This window comes from Anarhichas minor, unplaced genomic scaffold, assembly GCF_050575085.1.
Source record: "Anarhichas minor isolate MPS153535 unplaced genomic scaffold, ASM5057508v1 ptg000011l, whole genome shotgun sequence".
NCBI lineage: Eukaryota > Metazoa > Chordata > Actinopteri > Perciformes > Anarhichadidae > Anarhichas > Anarhichas minor.
The window spans coordinates 6,827,935-6,843,624 of NW_027466457.1; the positions used below are offsets into that span (position 1 = coordinate 6,827,935).

The 15,690-nt window shown below is 42.2% G+C and overlaps 1 protein-coding gene across 3 annotated transcripts in view; it reads right to left on the reverse strand.

Moving 5' to 3' along the window:
• Positions 1-415: 415 nt before the first annotated feature.
• The window catches only part of tln2b (talin 2b), a 45,613-nt gene continuing 30,338 nt past the window's right edge, over positions 416-15,690 (reverse strand). For 2 of the 3 annotated variants that reach the window (XM_076089116.1, XM_076089117.1), the window contains 14 exons: positions 15,247-15,381; positions 14,127-14,293; positions 13,559-13,742; positions 12,977-13,102; positions 11,664-11,780; positions 10,441-10,626; positions 9,923-10,030; positions 8,623-8,728; positions 6,711-6,835; positions 4,394-4,519; positions 4,230-4,292; positions 3,956-4,138; positions 3,733-3,858; positions 416-2,656 (listed from right to left, as the gene is read on the reverse strand). In XM_076089116.1, the coding sequence (XP_075945231.1) occupies positions 2,528-2,656; positions 3,733-3,858; positions 3,956-4,138; positions 4,230-4,292; positions 4,394-4,519; positions 6,711-6,835; positions 8,623-8,728; positions 9,923-10,030; positions 10,441-10,626; positions 11,664-11,780; positions 12,977-13,102; positions 13,559-13,742; positions 14,127-14,293; positions 15,247-15,381 (1,881 nt within the window). In that variant the 3' untranslated portion in view covers positions 416-2,527. Of the gene's footprint in view, positions 2,657-3,732; positions 3,859-3,955; positions 4,139-4,229; positions 4,293-4,393; positions 4,520-6,710; positions 6,836-8,622; positions 8,729-9,922; positions 10,031-10,440; positions 10,627-11,663; positions 11,781-12,976; positions 13,103-13,558; positions 13,743-14,126; positions 14,294-15,246; positions 15,394-15,690 lie in introns of all 3 variants that reach the window. The other variant, XM_076089115.1, reaches the window with a different exon arrangement.

Consider the following 15,690-nt stretch of genomic DNA (forward strand, 5'->3'; position numbering starts at 1 on the left):
AAGTCTGCGTTATTGCCAGTAGCAGACCAACAACATGTCAACATGAGGCTACTTCTAAACATCCCTAAGGTTCTAGCTGTTTAACTGTGAAAACCAGAGTGTAAAATGGATGTGAACTCTCATTCATGACCAAAACATCGAAATGGGAATCACTGCATACTTCCAGGTCTGGTTTGTGAACCAGGAGGGGAAAAAAAAAAAGCACATCCACTATGTCCATATTTGGTCTGGCTATCATTGCCAATCCTTCCACTAGAACATATTTCTCCAAACATCCACTGAGCCCTCTGACTGATCTGGGAAGGATAATGCTGACACCTGCTGGAAAGAATGCAGTAAGACATCTTTTTTTCCTCAAACACATACCTCGATGTGAAAAATGACAAAAATAATCTTAATGACGCTGGTTGTTTGAAACTCTTTATTTTTGGTGAATACAAAAAATACTTTTGTGACCAGATAAATATTATACATACAGCATCAAATGATAAAACTAATGCAGTCTGTTAAAGAAAGCACAACACCTATTCATAACAGAGCTAGTAATGTTTTCTAATTTCCGTTTATACTCGGACAAATCAGTTAGACAATATATTTCAGGGTAATTCTTACATTTACTGATTTTGTTATAGTGGTTAGACAATGAAACAAGGAAGTTATTAAGTCCAACATTTAAGAGAGACTTGGCATAATGATTTCAACAATTTCTTGACTTCAAACACAAATTGCCACATGCTCATGGAATGCAGTCTAGTGTCAAGTCTTCCAACACGCTCTCTAAATCCTAAGGTATCCACGGATGCCCTTGTCTATCAGCATTTTAATATTGTAGGCAAGTAGGCCACCAGCCAAGGCATTGTATTGTATGGCAAAGGACTAAGTGACAGTTTAAGACCCCGATGGGGATTAGACTGGCATAATGGTTCTGATCCAGAGAGGACAAGGCTCAGGCTCCCACTCAGCCTGGTCTTCAGCTGCTCGCGGGGCAGACTCAAGTAAGGCACTAGTACACAATGCAGTCCACACACTGGCATGGACAGACTGAGGAGATGAACTGCTTCAAATTTCCAATATATTATAAATCAATGTAGCAAAGAGAGAGAAGAAGCATTTAATAAGTTTCCTCAATCAGAGCTCGAAGCTATTTTCCTCTAGTTTGTAAGAAGAATGTCCTACTTCTAATATAATGGAAGCTTTAAATCGCCGTCTTCAGTGCGTATGTTTATGAGCAACTGCAGTGCATAATGTATGCTCGCTTCATTCAAGAGCCCGAAGCCAAATATCATTGCACATAAACAATCTTACAACCGATAACAGCGCAGACTCTCATTATTATCAAGCCAGGATATTCAGTGTAATGTATTGCTGTAGACAGTCGGTCTAGAGTGAAAATGCCTTTACCATTACAGGGCGGTGACTGGTGGAGAATAACTGTGTGTGTGTACAGTACAGTGGGTACCCGAACAAAATCTGGCCAGTGTCAATATGAGAGGAATTAAAACATGAAGACAAGAGAGAACAAACATGACAAGTAATGTAAACATATATTCCTTACACAGCTCTGTATATGTGAGGGAAGAACCGATGGGGTTACATGAAGTGACGAGATGTTCAAGCAGCATGACATATTTGGTCACATATAATCCAGATTCTCTAAATAACACCTGTCTGCTCTTTAAGAAAAAAATCTGCCAAGAATAAATATCTTTATAGCTAGTGTTGGCCAGTGCTCTGTAATTGTTTATTTACTCCAATCAGAAACCCTCATTGTTTGGCATCAAGCTGGACAGCATAGCTTAATCAGAATTATTTTATTTCTAAAGATTTGCTACTTTATCAGCAAACCCCAAATTCACATTGTTATTAGTAAAATATAAGTCCCTCTCCAAGATATACTACTCTATTGGTTAGTAGCGTCATTGAGATGTATAGACATTATGGTGCATGCAAGCCAGTGGTGAAAAGAGGCATCCCCCCCCCTCCTGCCTTTGAGGTTTTTACATTTACAATAGAAGCTATGGACCCTTAGGTTTCTTCTGCCAGAATCAGGTCATTTATATTTGCTCTAAACCTTCAATAATTATAGGACATTCACTGATTATAGAGGATTTCTGCATTCACAACATCTTCGATTGGTGATTGTAACAGTCGATAATGCTCATGATGCAGTAACACTCGCAAAGCAATGATACGTTTGTCATACAACTTTATCATACTGTCTCCACTTGCTTATAGTGACAACTGTAACAACCTTGTCCATGTTGAACTCTGAATACCAATGCCGTTCACTAACAAATACATACATACGTCACACACACACCACACACACACACACACACACACACACACACACACAAGCACACAAATACACGACAGAGCACAGGCACTTGTTTTTCTCACCAAACAGGCCTGTTTCAAGTGCTGTATATTCCTCGGTAATATGAGAGCAAAGCAGCCAATCGTACATCGGCAACGTCTCCCCATGACAAGAGGGTGTCATCAGCGCGGCTCACACCCCGTCTGTCAATCAGCCCTCATCCTCCCTCAGCTCGCTGGGTAGGAACTTGTACTGCTGCTGTCGGATCTGAGCCAGCTTTTTCCGGGCTTCCTCCAGCTCTCGCTCCTTCCTCAGCATCTCCTCCTGAGCCGCAATGATCTGAAGAGGACGGGAACAGCTGACAGGAAAATGTGCCTTCTACTCAACATAATCCCATTCCTGCGGATAGCTTGATATGGAAACTCAGCAGTACAGATGTGCAGAGGTGAACTCCAAACACAACCCGTTGAATACAGCCTCTTATAGTGACAAAAATAAATAAATAAACAAAACCTCCTGAAAATGTCTATACATTCAAGTGGATGAGATTGGTAGTGATGCATGTAGAAAGAAGCATTTAAACATTACAGGGGAAAGGTAATTTCAGCATTGTACTCTATTGTTGAATTTATTAATCAGATTCAAATATTTTTTTTAACTGTTTTCAGAATACAAATGAATAACATTTTGAAACCGCCTCGGGGCTGTATGTCTCCGCCAACCAGTTAAGTCCAAAATGACATCACTTTATTTTTCATCATCTTATCCTATTAGACATCGATGTGAAATTGGCATGTGGTTATGGCCAAAAATATGGCCTCACCGTGACCTTTTGTGATGTCACGATGACCATTGACCATCAAATTCTTATCAGTTCAACTTTGAGTCCAAGTGGATGTTTGTGCCAAATTCCCTCCAGGCATTCCTGAGATATCAACATTATGAGAAAGGGATAGCCAATAATAAAGCTTATAACGCCGTTATCATTTGGGCCATTTAGAAAAAAAAAAAGGAAAACTAACAGTAATTGGTCAGACTCAGTCTAAAGCGGTTAAAGACCAAAGCAGAAATCAATGAGAGTGAGCCTTACTGATGCCCAGCTGAGCTGCACCACCAACTGAAACAGGAACTCAATCAATCAAGATGAAAAGTATAGCTTCCTGTGGCACCCTGGAGTTACTTTCAGTTTTTTTTGCAGAGATGAAACAGAAGCCAGTTTTCAAGAGATATGATGTTTTGCAGCTGTGGGTGTCTGGTAAACAGCTTTGAAATGAAGCTGATGGTTTCACGATTGCAGAAAAAAGGCACATCAGCGAGAGGTTCAAACACACAGTGAAAAGGGCAAACCACACAACAGGAATGATTTCTCTTCCAGGTCTCACATACCGCAACATTTTTACAGACTTTTGTCTTACCTGAGCTATGCCTCCAACGAATTTGGTCTTTACCACCACGCTGTCAACTTCAGTCTTATCAAATGCTGCTTTCTGAGCCGCCTTCACCAGGTTGTCTGAAGCCCGCTTCACTGCGTTGCCGGCAGCCTTCAAACAGATCATCTCAAAGTTAGCACATAACATAACAAAACATGCATCTGTATGCAAATTCCACGGACAAGTTAAGGCTGTGTTTCAGTGTTACCTGTAGTCTCTTCATGGCTTCAGAATCCTGGTCAGCCTTCACCTTGCAGGCCACCAGCAGCTGAGCCGTGGAGGCTGCAACCTGTTTGGCCGAAGAGATGAGCTTCTCCTCGCTGGCGTGGCCCTGCACTGAGGCGTTAGCTGACTCACACAGGCTACTGGTGGCTGTGGCTACCATACGCGCCTACAGCAAGCAACAAAGGCTTTTTGGTTTAATCAGGGTAACATTAAACAAATGTGTACAGTGATTTGCAAATGTGTTTAGGGGAACTTACAGCTGATATGAGACCCTGTGACCACTGACCGTCATCCACTGCATTTGCTAGATTGGATCCCACCTGAGGTTGACAGTGGGTAAGAGAGATATTGTGTATCTTGTTTAATATTATTAGTAATGTATAGGATCTTGTTGAGCGTCCGAGTATGTGTGTTGACTGACCTTGCCTTGTGCCACCAGTTCTCTCTGAGCTGCCGATGCAGATTTAACAAGAGCGCTGGTCGCTGCAGCGATGGACTTTGCTGCTTCTAATATCTGCTCCTCAAAATCCAGCGTCTCATCTGCCTGCTGAAAGAAAAACCACATATTAATTTAGACTTACAACTATAGTATGCTACGATAATAATAGATTATTACCACTGTGTCAACTAGGGTCGTGACCAGGATTTTATTAATACTAAAATCATGAGTCATGATCACAAAAAACAATGTTTTTATAGTATGTGGAGTTTGTCGTTAACGAACAGTTAACGACAAACTCCACTGTACATTTTACTCCCCAACATGATGGTCTAATTTCTGTTTCAAAACCTTTTCTACACTGCCAGGAATAAACTTCCGGTGGGGGAATATTGATTCACACACTGATTTTTTTATTAGCATAAAAAGAAGTATAATTTGCATACAGAGAATATTTAAAGTAGCCTATCCATCGAGTATAACATTCTTTTTTAAATTGTAGTATTTAGCCCATTCCAGCTTCGTAAAACTCACAAAATAAAGAGTGCATGACCTCAGTGTCCTCAATGGTAGCTACTGCCTAAATGTTCAACCTAATCTTTCCCAATCAGCACAATCGAACATGATGTCCCATTTCCCAAACCTGTACTAAACACCATTATGACGATCCCAGTGCATCAGTTCAGAGACAGCTAGCACATCTCTGCCTCAGCAGTCATCAGCATGTGATTGACCACAGACCTCCATAAACACATAAGGCACACGTGGCTGGAGACAGGGCGGGACACTGTAGGAATATGTTTGATATATAGTTGGACGGAATAACAACCTAATATATCAAACATATCAGACAGAGCCCTGCAGAGAAGGCTTCCAGGTATACAACGGCTCAGAGAGGGATGGGGAGGCGGGACAAGGGAGCATGCTGGGAGCATCAGAGTCCTCCTTTTCTTAAAGTGTGAGAGGGACAAAGGAGCACAGAGGAGAGTGAGTAAAGAGGAGGAAGAAGGAGAATCCAAGCTGTTTCAGACAAATTACACCTCAATCTAAGGGGCTAGTTTACAGACCTTAGAGGGGCTTGATGCCTCTATGAATTGTGATATTTGTTAGCTCTGTCTCGGAAAAAGAAAAGTAACTAAAGGAAGAACATTATCATAATTTCAAAAAAACATATGTGGTCCTATGAAATGGTTTCAGACTACTTTGTGGACTACTTGAATAAGCAGGAATCCCTCTGAGCGATAATGTGTGCACAGCATATGAAAACAAATATTTTAGCTTCTGACTACGCTTCTGCTAAGACATGCTCATGTAAAACACTTGAACTGTCCTCACAAGAGGGAATAAATGTAGTAGAATCCAGTGGTACTAAATGCTGTATTGTAAAGCTTGTTTCCTGTTCGATCACTAGAGGGAGACACTGACAAACTAAAAAGAGGTAAAGCTTTTAACTCACTAATCCCTTTTTATAAACACAAAGGTCCTCATAAATGCAGTCTGTAGCTGTGGAATTATAGTATGAGACAGAGCATTATATGGGCTTTATTAAAAGTGGGGTAGCCTAAATATGCTTTAATATATATTATATGTGCAGAGGGGTGAACTGATACTCACTCTGTGGAAGAGGTATAGAAAATGAGGAAAACACTACAGGCACAGGAGGAAGAACAATGGGATCCAACTATCCAGTCTCCAGAGACAAATAAACAAACAACACGATCATGCAATACCACACACCACAAACACGACCCTGTGTTACATACACACCAATATAAAACAAATATCACTTTCCAAGGGCACTATCACTACCATCTCCCAGGGGGACGAATAACAGGCTAAGAAAAAAGCCTCCCTCAGTTTAGTTTAGAAATTAGGAACACTGCAATAAAATAAAGGAAATACGTTCAATAAGACGGAGGCCCTCTCTTTCGGAAAGTTCATCACACATTTGAACTCTCCAACATAAGCTTGAGGACCCATCCGAGGACCCATAATTGCGTCTCCTGGCAACACAACTCAAAATAATGTCCAGAAGTGCCTTTGAAGAAGGTTTTCTGAGCGTGATATGTTAGCTCACCAGACCAGCTGTCTGAGTCAACATGGTAAGTGTCAGGAAGAAACATTTCTTTCTCCTTTAATGACATGGAGATCGCTCCTCAGTCACTGAAAAATAATGACTCCACTTCAAAGTCAGTGTCACCTTTTCCTACCTTTGGCCCACATCGACTCCCTGCTGATTAATGGCAAAAAGCTGTGCGTGGGTTTTGAGGGTGGAAAGGGTTGAGAGGGGCACTTATACCTTGGGCTTGGCTCTGGGTTTCAGCTGCTCTAGTTTCTTGGCTGCAGCTTCAATGGACGCTGCTGCTCCAAGGAGCTCAGTCTCAGCGATGACAGTGGGGTCCTCGGGGTCCACACACTCTGAGCCTGAAAGGGGTTGACACGTACCAAGACGTTGGTTTTCATATAAATACACACAAGTACAATGGACCTCATGCAAAAAGATTTTCATATTCTTATCTCCAATGTTTTTTTTGTGCAACGTCATATTCAGAAAAGGCTCCTAACATCACTTCCTGCAACCGGAGCGGGTTAAATAATTTAAGATTTTCATGTTGATATTGTAATGTTATGCAATAGTATCAAAAGCCAATTTAATTTATTGGTGATATTGTTAGGCTACATGAATACATAATAGAATGATATTAGCCGATAAGTCAAGCAGGATAATGTCAATATATTGAATATATTGATATGAAGTGTAATGTATATATATAGTAATTTAAAATATTAAGTAATGAAATATACAATCCATTAGTGACAAACTTTGACTTGCCTAACAGCAGGCTGCACATGACTCTTACGACAGGTCTAGACCACTTGTATAATTGTGCTCATATCGAAGACGAATTTTCAAAATACGACAAAATTGGTGAATGCGGCGAGTTCTCCTAAATTACTCATACAAGCCACTTCAGAATAAATCTGTTTGTACAAGTGCTTGTCTTGCATGAGGCCCAATCGTTCTGTTGATTTTATGTAACAAGAGTTCAAAATCATTCTTCAATAATAACTCATTCACACAATCCAGGCCTCACAGAGATGCTAACTCTGCCCCTACTTCAGCTGCAGAAAATGAGCTCTATACACTCCACAGAATTGTTTGCATTGTGACAGTAATGCCTCAAAGTTAAACAAGATAAACTAAAAGTTAGAAGAAATGCACATTTGATGGATCATTGTCTTTTTATTGTTTTTTAAGTGCCCATAAAACAGAGCTGTTTGGGAACAGCTTGGTAAAGCAGATGGAACGATGTTTTCATAGATTATGTTGAGCTCTGGGGAAATCTGTTCTGCACCCCCACCCCCAAGCCATCTACTCCGCTACCCCCATCTGACTCTGTGAAAGGTGATCTGGAGGAACAAAACACACCATATCCCACTTACCTCCATCTGAGGCAGCGATGGAAGAGAGGGGGCGAGAGAGGGAAAGAGCACATGGGACATTAGAGAGGTAAAGTGGATAGCCCCGCTGGGTCTCAGGCTATACGCTGAAATCTAATTCTCATCCAAACACAATCTATTACTGCTGTCAGAGGCAGCAGTGCAGCTTCTATAGGAAACACTCTGCGTCATAACGATCTGCAGAGCTTCATTTCCACGGCAGTCACTCTACGCTGCGATTTCAATATTCTGGAGTAATTTTCATCTTTATTACAGACGCAGACAGGTTTTGTGGTTTAACTCAATAACACCGTGACATTATTCATGCACAAGAGGATTAGGACTCCTTTGACTAATCTCTAACATCGCCACAATCCTGTCATGTTTTTCGTTTCGTTTTGCATTTGATGAAATTGACTTGCTTCCTCATGGAAATCCTCTCGCTTCAAACTGACTGTATTTTCCAATTACAGCTTTTCCTAGTTTTACACTGCGGTGGCTATAATGTCTCAATTTAAAATCGAAATCAGCTGCCAACAATTTTTGGACAGCACACACGCTTCTGTAAAATTCTGCCTCCTAATAAAATAACATCATTCTGTTTTATAAGGTACCATAAGCATTTGGAATACTAAATATACAAAGATGTCATGTGTCCAATGGTCCATTTAATCAGTCAGAATGAGGTCACCAGAAAACTAAAGGTTGTCAAGCCTGACTTTTGTTTGCGTGCATTGTGTAAGAGTGTGTGACAGTGTGTGTGGCCTCACCTTTCATGGCCTCAGCTGTCTGGACGAGCTCCGTCACACACGCTGCCACATGCTTTGAGTGGAAGGCCAGCTGCTGCTTCTGCTCGGGTATGGGCCTGTGCAGCACCTGAGAATACAAAAGCCCGCCAACACAGGAACAAGAGGCAAGAGTAAATGTAGTGTAGAAGCGAGCGAGAGTGCAAAGATGATTAACATTCACGCGGCTGCCAGGGACAGCCGACAAAAAAGCATTTACAGTATATCTGTTCTGCAACTTTTCGGCAATTTATGTAAAAAACTACGTGGCGACACTAATAATTAACTTGAATATAGCGACAGCCCACTCTTTATATTCAACCACATATTACAACACAAGTTACTTTTAGTGGCTAATGTCCTGCCAGAATCAACACGATGTCCTCCTAACTAATTATATGAGATAATTAATTAAGTTAATTAATACCTTGATTAACATGTTTTACATCTCAACACACTTGTCTTAACATAACGCATGGGGAGTGGTATTATGAAAAAAGGTTTTGCTGATTTTTATGCAGTTTTATGCAACAAGGTGCTCAGAATTAAAATCTGATCCTTTGTAAAGGTATTTCTAAGATGAATGTGGTAACACACATATGTATGAAGTGGGTATTATTCTATAGTCTTCCTACTGACAATGAGCCTCGGGGACACCAACAATACTTTGGACTCCCCTCCCCTGACTGTGACACTCAACCCCAAACCTATTTTTTCCTACAAAAACATCACCCTTTTAAAAACAGGACAACAATATATACTTTTAGTTTTTATAAAGGGCTGAGTATTGTATTTGTTTGGGGCTTTTTCAGTCTTGTCCTTCAGTTTTTACAGCACCAGGACTGTGTACGGAATGTGGGATCGATCCCACGTACACACACATATCCCTCATGATCTGGGCATTAATAGAGGTCTGTGGCACAGAGGAATAAGCTACATCAGGCTTTGGCTACACAGATAATTCTTGTTTGTAAGATCAACTTATTGTTGGTTTTGGTATTTTTGTGGGATTTGTTGTCAATAAGAAAAACATTAGAATATCACCAGCCTTCTTCTTTCAGTTGAAGTGATGCTACAGTAAATGCAAGCATGACTGGCAGGAAGCCAGGAATACATTTTCAAACATTAAAGGATTTAATCCTGCAGATAAGACCTGTGAAACCTCACTTGGTAAAAGTAAATATCAGGATCCACTCATCCACACTGTTGCTACACACGTTTACGCGCACAAATGCAAGTCACTTCCATCCTTTATTCATGAGACACGAGACTGTCTAAGTCTAACCTGCAGGACTTGCTCCAGAAGGTTGACGTATTCGGCTGTGCACTCAGAGCCGTACTGCAGGGCCTTGCTCCTCAATTCCTCGCCTACTTCTTGGTGGCAAGCTGCTTGCTGGAAGGGTGAGAAAAACAATGTTGTGTGGTGAATTCAAAAATTGCATTTCAATGTTCTGATACAAAAGTGAAAACAATCTATGTTAGGTCTGGAATATGCACATTATCTAGCGCCAATCACAAACCACATTCATGGCTCAGAAAAAAAATCATTCACTCATTTGTAATACTTTGATTTTCAAAAGCATAGCCTATAATTCTGTATTTTTTATGTTTTTGTCTTGTAGGTGCTCTGCAGTCACTGACGACATCCTGACTGCAGCTCCGACGACTTTGAAAAATGGCCGAGTCACTACCAGCATGAAGTAGACCAGACTCTAATGTCCTATCTGCTCCCAGCAGGCTGGGCTCACATGTCCGGCGATGTCTGTGTGAGGCCTGTTCTGGCAGAGTGGTGTGGATTAGCACCTTGCAGGAAGTCAGCATATCGGTGATGGCTTTTCGGCTCAGGTTGGCCGTGGCGATCACATCCTCCTGCTGAGCAGAGTTTCCTGCGGCCACTGCCTTGGCCGTTGCTATAGTGATGCCCTTTGTCATGCGGATGAACTCCCCGGGTGTCGTGCACTTGTCCGGGACGTCCTTGGACTGGAACACCTGACATGATGAGAACCCAAAGACACAGGTAGTTGGATACATAGTAGGCATGACAGGGGCTCAGATATGTTAAAGATACTACAAAGAACTTTTAACTGGTTATGAAAGAGCCTCAATTTAATACTGGTGCCTCTATATGACCATCAGCAAGAATATTGGCTATTTCTATATAGTTATTCTTAATTCTCATCATCAAGTCCGATTCCCCGCAATGGCACATAGGTTTGCCAGAAACTCCTTCAGCTTAGACTCTAGGAAGGCCTCCGGCAGGACCTGCAGTCGGAGCTCCAGAGGGCTCCGCGTCCGACAGCAGCGGCTCCTCCTCCGGCCAGGGGCGGAGCTTTGCCTCGCTGCTCCGCCTGTCCCACGCTGGGAGCCAACACCGACACTATGCTGCAGGAGGCCCAGGCTGTATTGGCCTGCTGGAGCAAAGGGAGGCACGGGAGAACCAGAACCAGCACTGAGCGGTGCAGATTGTTAGGCCCTGCTGCAGTAAAGTGAGAGGTTTTCTATAGGAACTTCGGTGCTCGCAAACACTTTTGTCCACAGGGACCGTCAAAATCAGCACAAAATGAAAGTTATCCGTAGTAGCTTTAAAACAGATGGGAATATTCTAAGAGAAGAAATTAGGAAGTGCACACGTGAGGCAGACAGAACGTCTTGTGCTGTATGATTAGGAGTTCGGTAGACTGTGTTGAATACGGCTCTTCGTAAAGCCTCCTCTCGGGCTCGGGGGTCCTCCGATAAGGATTAGCAGCAAATTACAAAAAAAACAAGCTCTTGAAATCTTCTTCCTTTCTCACTTAGCCTGCGCCTGCTACCCAGACCCTGATAAGAGCTGTGAGAAACCTGCAGGGGCTGAGAGGGAAGGAGCTGGACAGATAATAAAGGAAAAAGACCAAATAGCTCCCCTGTTATGTTCAGAATAATAGACACAGATATCCCTGACCCTCTTGTGAGACAGTTTTGCAAAGAAGCGGTGTCTCATCCCTCAAAAAGACAATCAAGAAGAGGTTCGGTCTGTGAGGAGCTCTTACCGTCAGCTCCTGCTTGATGCACTCAATAGTGGCCTCCAGTGCCCTCGTCCCGCGAGTCGCTTCATCCTCCACTGCCTTCACTGTTTTTAAAAGAGACGTTACGTTGGTCACCATGACCTGTCAAAGAAAGGGAGAAAGGATGAGGCTCACAGTCAGACCAGGAGGTGGAGCTCTTTCCCCTTAGCTGCAAAACATTCAATTATATTTTATGCCTCCTTCTTTACTGATTCCAATACAGTGAACATTGGTTACATGTGTTGAAGGTGATATTCTCATGAAAATGAAAGACATCAGCTGCTCAACAGAAGAATGAAGGTTGCATTTCAAATCAAAAGAGTATGATTTACTACTTGTAATGCAGTTTATTGACTGACACCTAGGATGGGAAAATAAATGATTAAAGTTCTTTTCATGGTGATACATTCTGTTCCGTCAGTGCTGCATTCAGCGAAGAGTGTATTATTAAGTTAGGAATTCCAGCAACATGATCACCAGGAGTTTGAGGGGGTCCCATTTGGAGGTCACCATATGTTGGTGGAACAGAAACAATCTGTCAACATGACCGGGTCCACGGGTGGCCCTAATTCCATTTAGATGAGACAACATAAGAAACCCCATGCAACAGTTAGAGCTACATGCTGTTCTTGGGATGATAGTTGTGAGAACAATAAATAAATACTACGAGGACGTTTGCAGAAGACGAGCAAATCTTTGATTTAGAGGCATCTGAGGCTCTGTCCCTGCCAAGGTTACATGCAAAAGGTCTGATCTGCAGTTTTCATTTGTCAGCAGATGGCAGGTGTGACAGCGGTCATGACGATCAAGAGTTAAATGGCAACTCTCTCCCTTCTTCTGTATGAATAGTCCAGTTTCTTCCAGCTCTTGGCGGCATTAAATGTACACTTTGACTGACTTGACGTGACAAAAATAAATTGTTAGCCTGTCTCAACAGTCACAATAGAGGGAGTCCTGTGGTCACAGATATTACTCAGTATAGCATACCAACCCTCTCTCTCATACACAATTGCATGCACACAATGCACGTCTTAGTGATGGGTCTAGTAGTCGAACAAACATATGACAGAAAAAGCGAATACCTTCCAAACCCTGATAAGGACTGTCATGTCGTTCTTTTGAAAAAAATCCTTATTTGTGCTACTAGATACGTCAATCAAAACATAGAATATATATCTACATGCAGTATCCTCGCTCTGTGAGGAAGCATAAGCTGAAAGATAAATTGTAGACTTACAGCGCGGAAATCAATACACAGTTAAACCGGATATGATCGCTGAAGCAGTGTATTCCTTTACCTTGGCAGCGCTCTTCAGCTGATACATGGACGGGTCGTCAGCTGGCTTGCCAGCGGCACATTTCGTGGCACCGATGAGTTCGGCCAGAGCCTTTGCCACATCCCGCACCGCGTTTATCAGAACCACCTGAGGAGATAGATAGAGCTGGAATCAATACGGCACAATGGTCAGAGTATAGGTTTATCAGTAGCACCCTGGGGAGAGGATTTAACACTGCAGCTCTTATCACTCCCACCTACTGTAGTCATGATACTTCAGACTTAGTGAAGGGCAGAGATAGAGGCATACACACAGAGGAAAGAGGAGACACAATGTGTATCAGATGAATCTGCAATTACACAGAGAATCTAATGCTGGGTGTACAGAAAGATAGAAGGCATTCATTGTCGATGAATAATATTACAGAAAAGTACAATGATAATGGGTTATAATAGATGGTTAAAGCTCTGTGCAGCTGAATTAAAAAGCAATAACTGAGCTTTGTTATAATAAAAAGGCGTACCACTGTGACTACATATGGCTGAAACATCTGTGGTTGTATGAGACATTCTTTAGTGGAAATGTGTTTTAGATTTTTATCACCTGTGTCTCGGGGTCCTCAGAGCCCATGCTGGTCGCTCCCAGTTTAACCACCTCAGTGAGCTGGGTGATGGTCTTGGCTGAGGACTGGGCAGCCTGGGCCAGTTTCTCCTGGCTGGACGCAGCTCCAGCAACCAGCAGCTTGGTGTCCTCCACCAGCGCCTTGGCCGTCTTCAAGATGCTCTCCCTGAGGGACGGGACACATTGTGTCACAATCTGCTCCAAAGTCACACAATCAAGAAGCAGCAATATGAAGGGATGCTGTTGGTTTTCTAACAGAATGCGTGTTTAGCAAGGAGGATTTTCAATTTACATCCATTATTTGAAATGCATCTGAATATTGAGTATTTTTGGCAAACTGCACAGAGTGAGTCATGAAAAGAAAAAGGGAGCTCTGGTGTCACAATGTAAAAATAACTGAAATATTAAGATGTATTTCCTCTGTGCTCATGAAACCTATGAATCATATACACCTTCTTTTTTTTAATTTTTTTAAACAAATTCAAACATTTATCTTTTTTGTTGATTAGAGGTTTTCATTTAACACATGTCTTGGTCAAGGTCATTGCACCTGTGGTCTGCAAAAGACTCTTCGTTCTCAGGGCTCAGTGTTCCAGCTGAGGCGAACATGATGGTGGTGTCCAGGTCAGCGATGATGCCAGAAACAGCACTGGCTGCTGTGATACAGGCCTGGGTGCCTTTGTTCCCCGCCTGCAGTGCAGACAGTACCAAGGACACCTGGAACATGTCAAACATAGCATTAGATATGCAGAGAGGTCCTTCAAACATGCGGTTTTCAGAGTAAAGAAAACAGAAAAAAAAACCTGGTTTCTGTATGCCTTGTACATTTTTAATGATTAACCAGCAGCTTTCCCTCTTTGTAGGGTGTTGACAGAACATTTATACATCAGGTGAGGTTGTAAATGTTTAGAGGGAAAGATCTGAACGTGCTAGGTTAAATGAGGACGCTGGGAGTGAGACAGACAGCAGGGTTAAACGTGTATCAAATCAGAATCTGCTGCACAATCACATTTAAGCCGATGAGCCTGACTCTGCAAATCACGCACCTCCCTTGAAAACTGCCCATCTTTCCTAAATAAAAGGAAAGCCCTAAGAGGTACATCTCAACAAAGGCACAGGTTTCACGCATCAGCAAACAGGGGACCACAAACTATTCAAGTTTGGTATGAGCCCCGAGTCAAATCATAGCCTTTAAAGTGGAAAGAAATTCCAACGTGTGAGCAGCAAGGTTAGCTGCTTCCAGGGTCGCAGCAGGAAGACATTAGTATTATCATTAACTGCACAGTGTGAGGGTGATCAGGAGAGCATGCTCTCATGACCTGCATGACTGGTACAATAATACAGTAAAGCACCAGTTATTACCACCTAAAATAACATACATTAACCCTATATTCCTCTGACTCTATACTACTTCAACATTAAGGCTAAAGCTAAGCCTTAATAACAAATAATGAATCCAAAATAAAATACAAAGCATACCTGTCATTTACAGTATAGTAGTCACTTATTCACTCCTGAACGGCTTATTCTTAAATCTTGAAGTTAGCACACGCCTATATGTTTTCTATCACTTTATTCAACTGTACTGAGAGATGAATGAAAAAAAATATATATATAAACATATAAACAAGCTTCCTTATGCATGAGTTATAGATGCTGTACCAGCTTACCTTCTCCGTGACTGCGCGGGCACACTCGATGAGTTCCCTTTTGGAGAAGCTGTCCGTGGGGCTGAGCTGCAGGGCTCCAGCCTTCTGGACCATGTAGATGCAGCCGTGGCCCAGTTCTTGCACCCGTGTCTTTATCTGGTAACCAACCTGAAAGCATAACCGGGCATTGACTTACACTGCATCCATCTTCTCATCTGTGCCACTGTACTGCACAATTATGATCATAATCCTAAACTGGCATGTCTCTCACTCCAGCGGGTGGATGAAAAATGATTTCAAGCACCCTCAGAGAGGGAATGCTGGCACTACACCTTTAATTTACAGTCTGAGATTCACGGGTGGGTGGTACTTGATGATGAGCATCACTGTAGGCTTTTAGACTTGTAGAGGCACAATGTTGCTATGGTAACCAGCAGGGTTTCTAGCAGCCTGTTATATACAAGA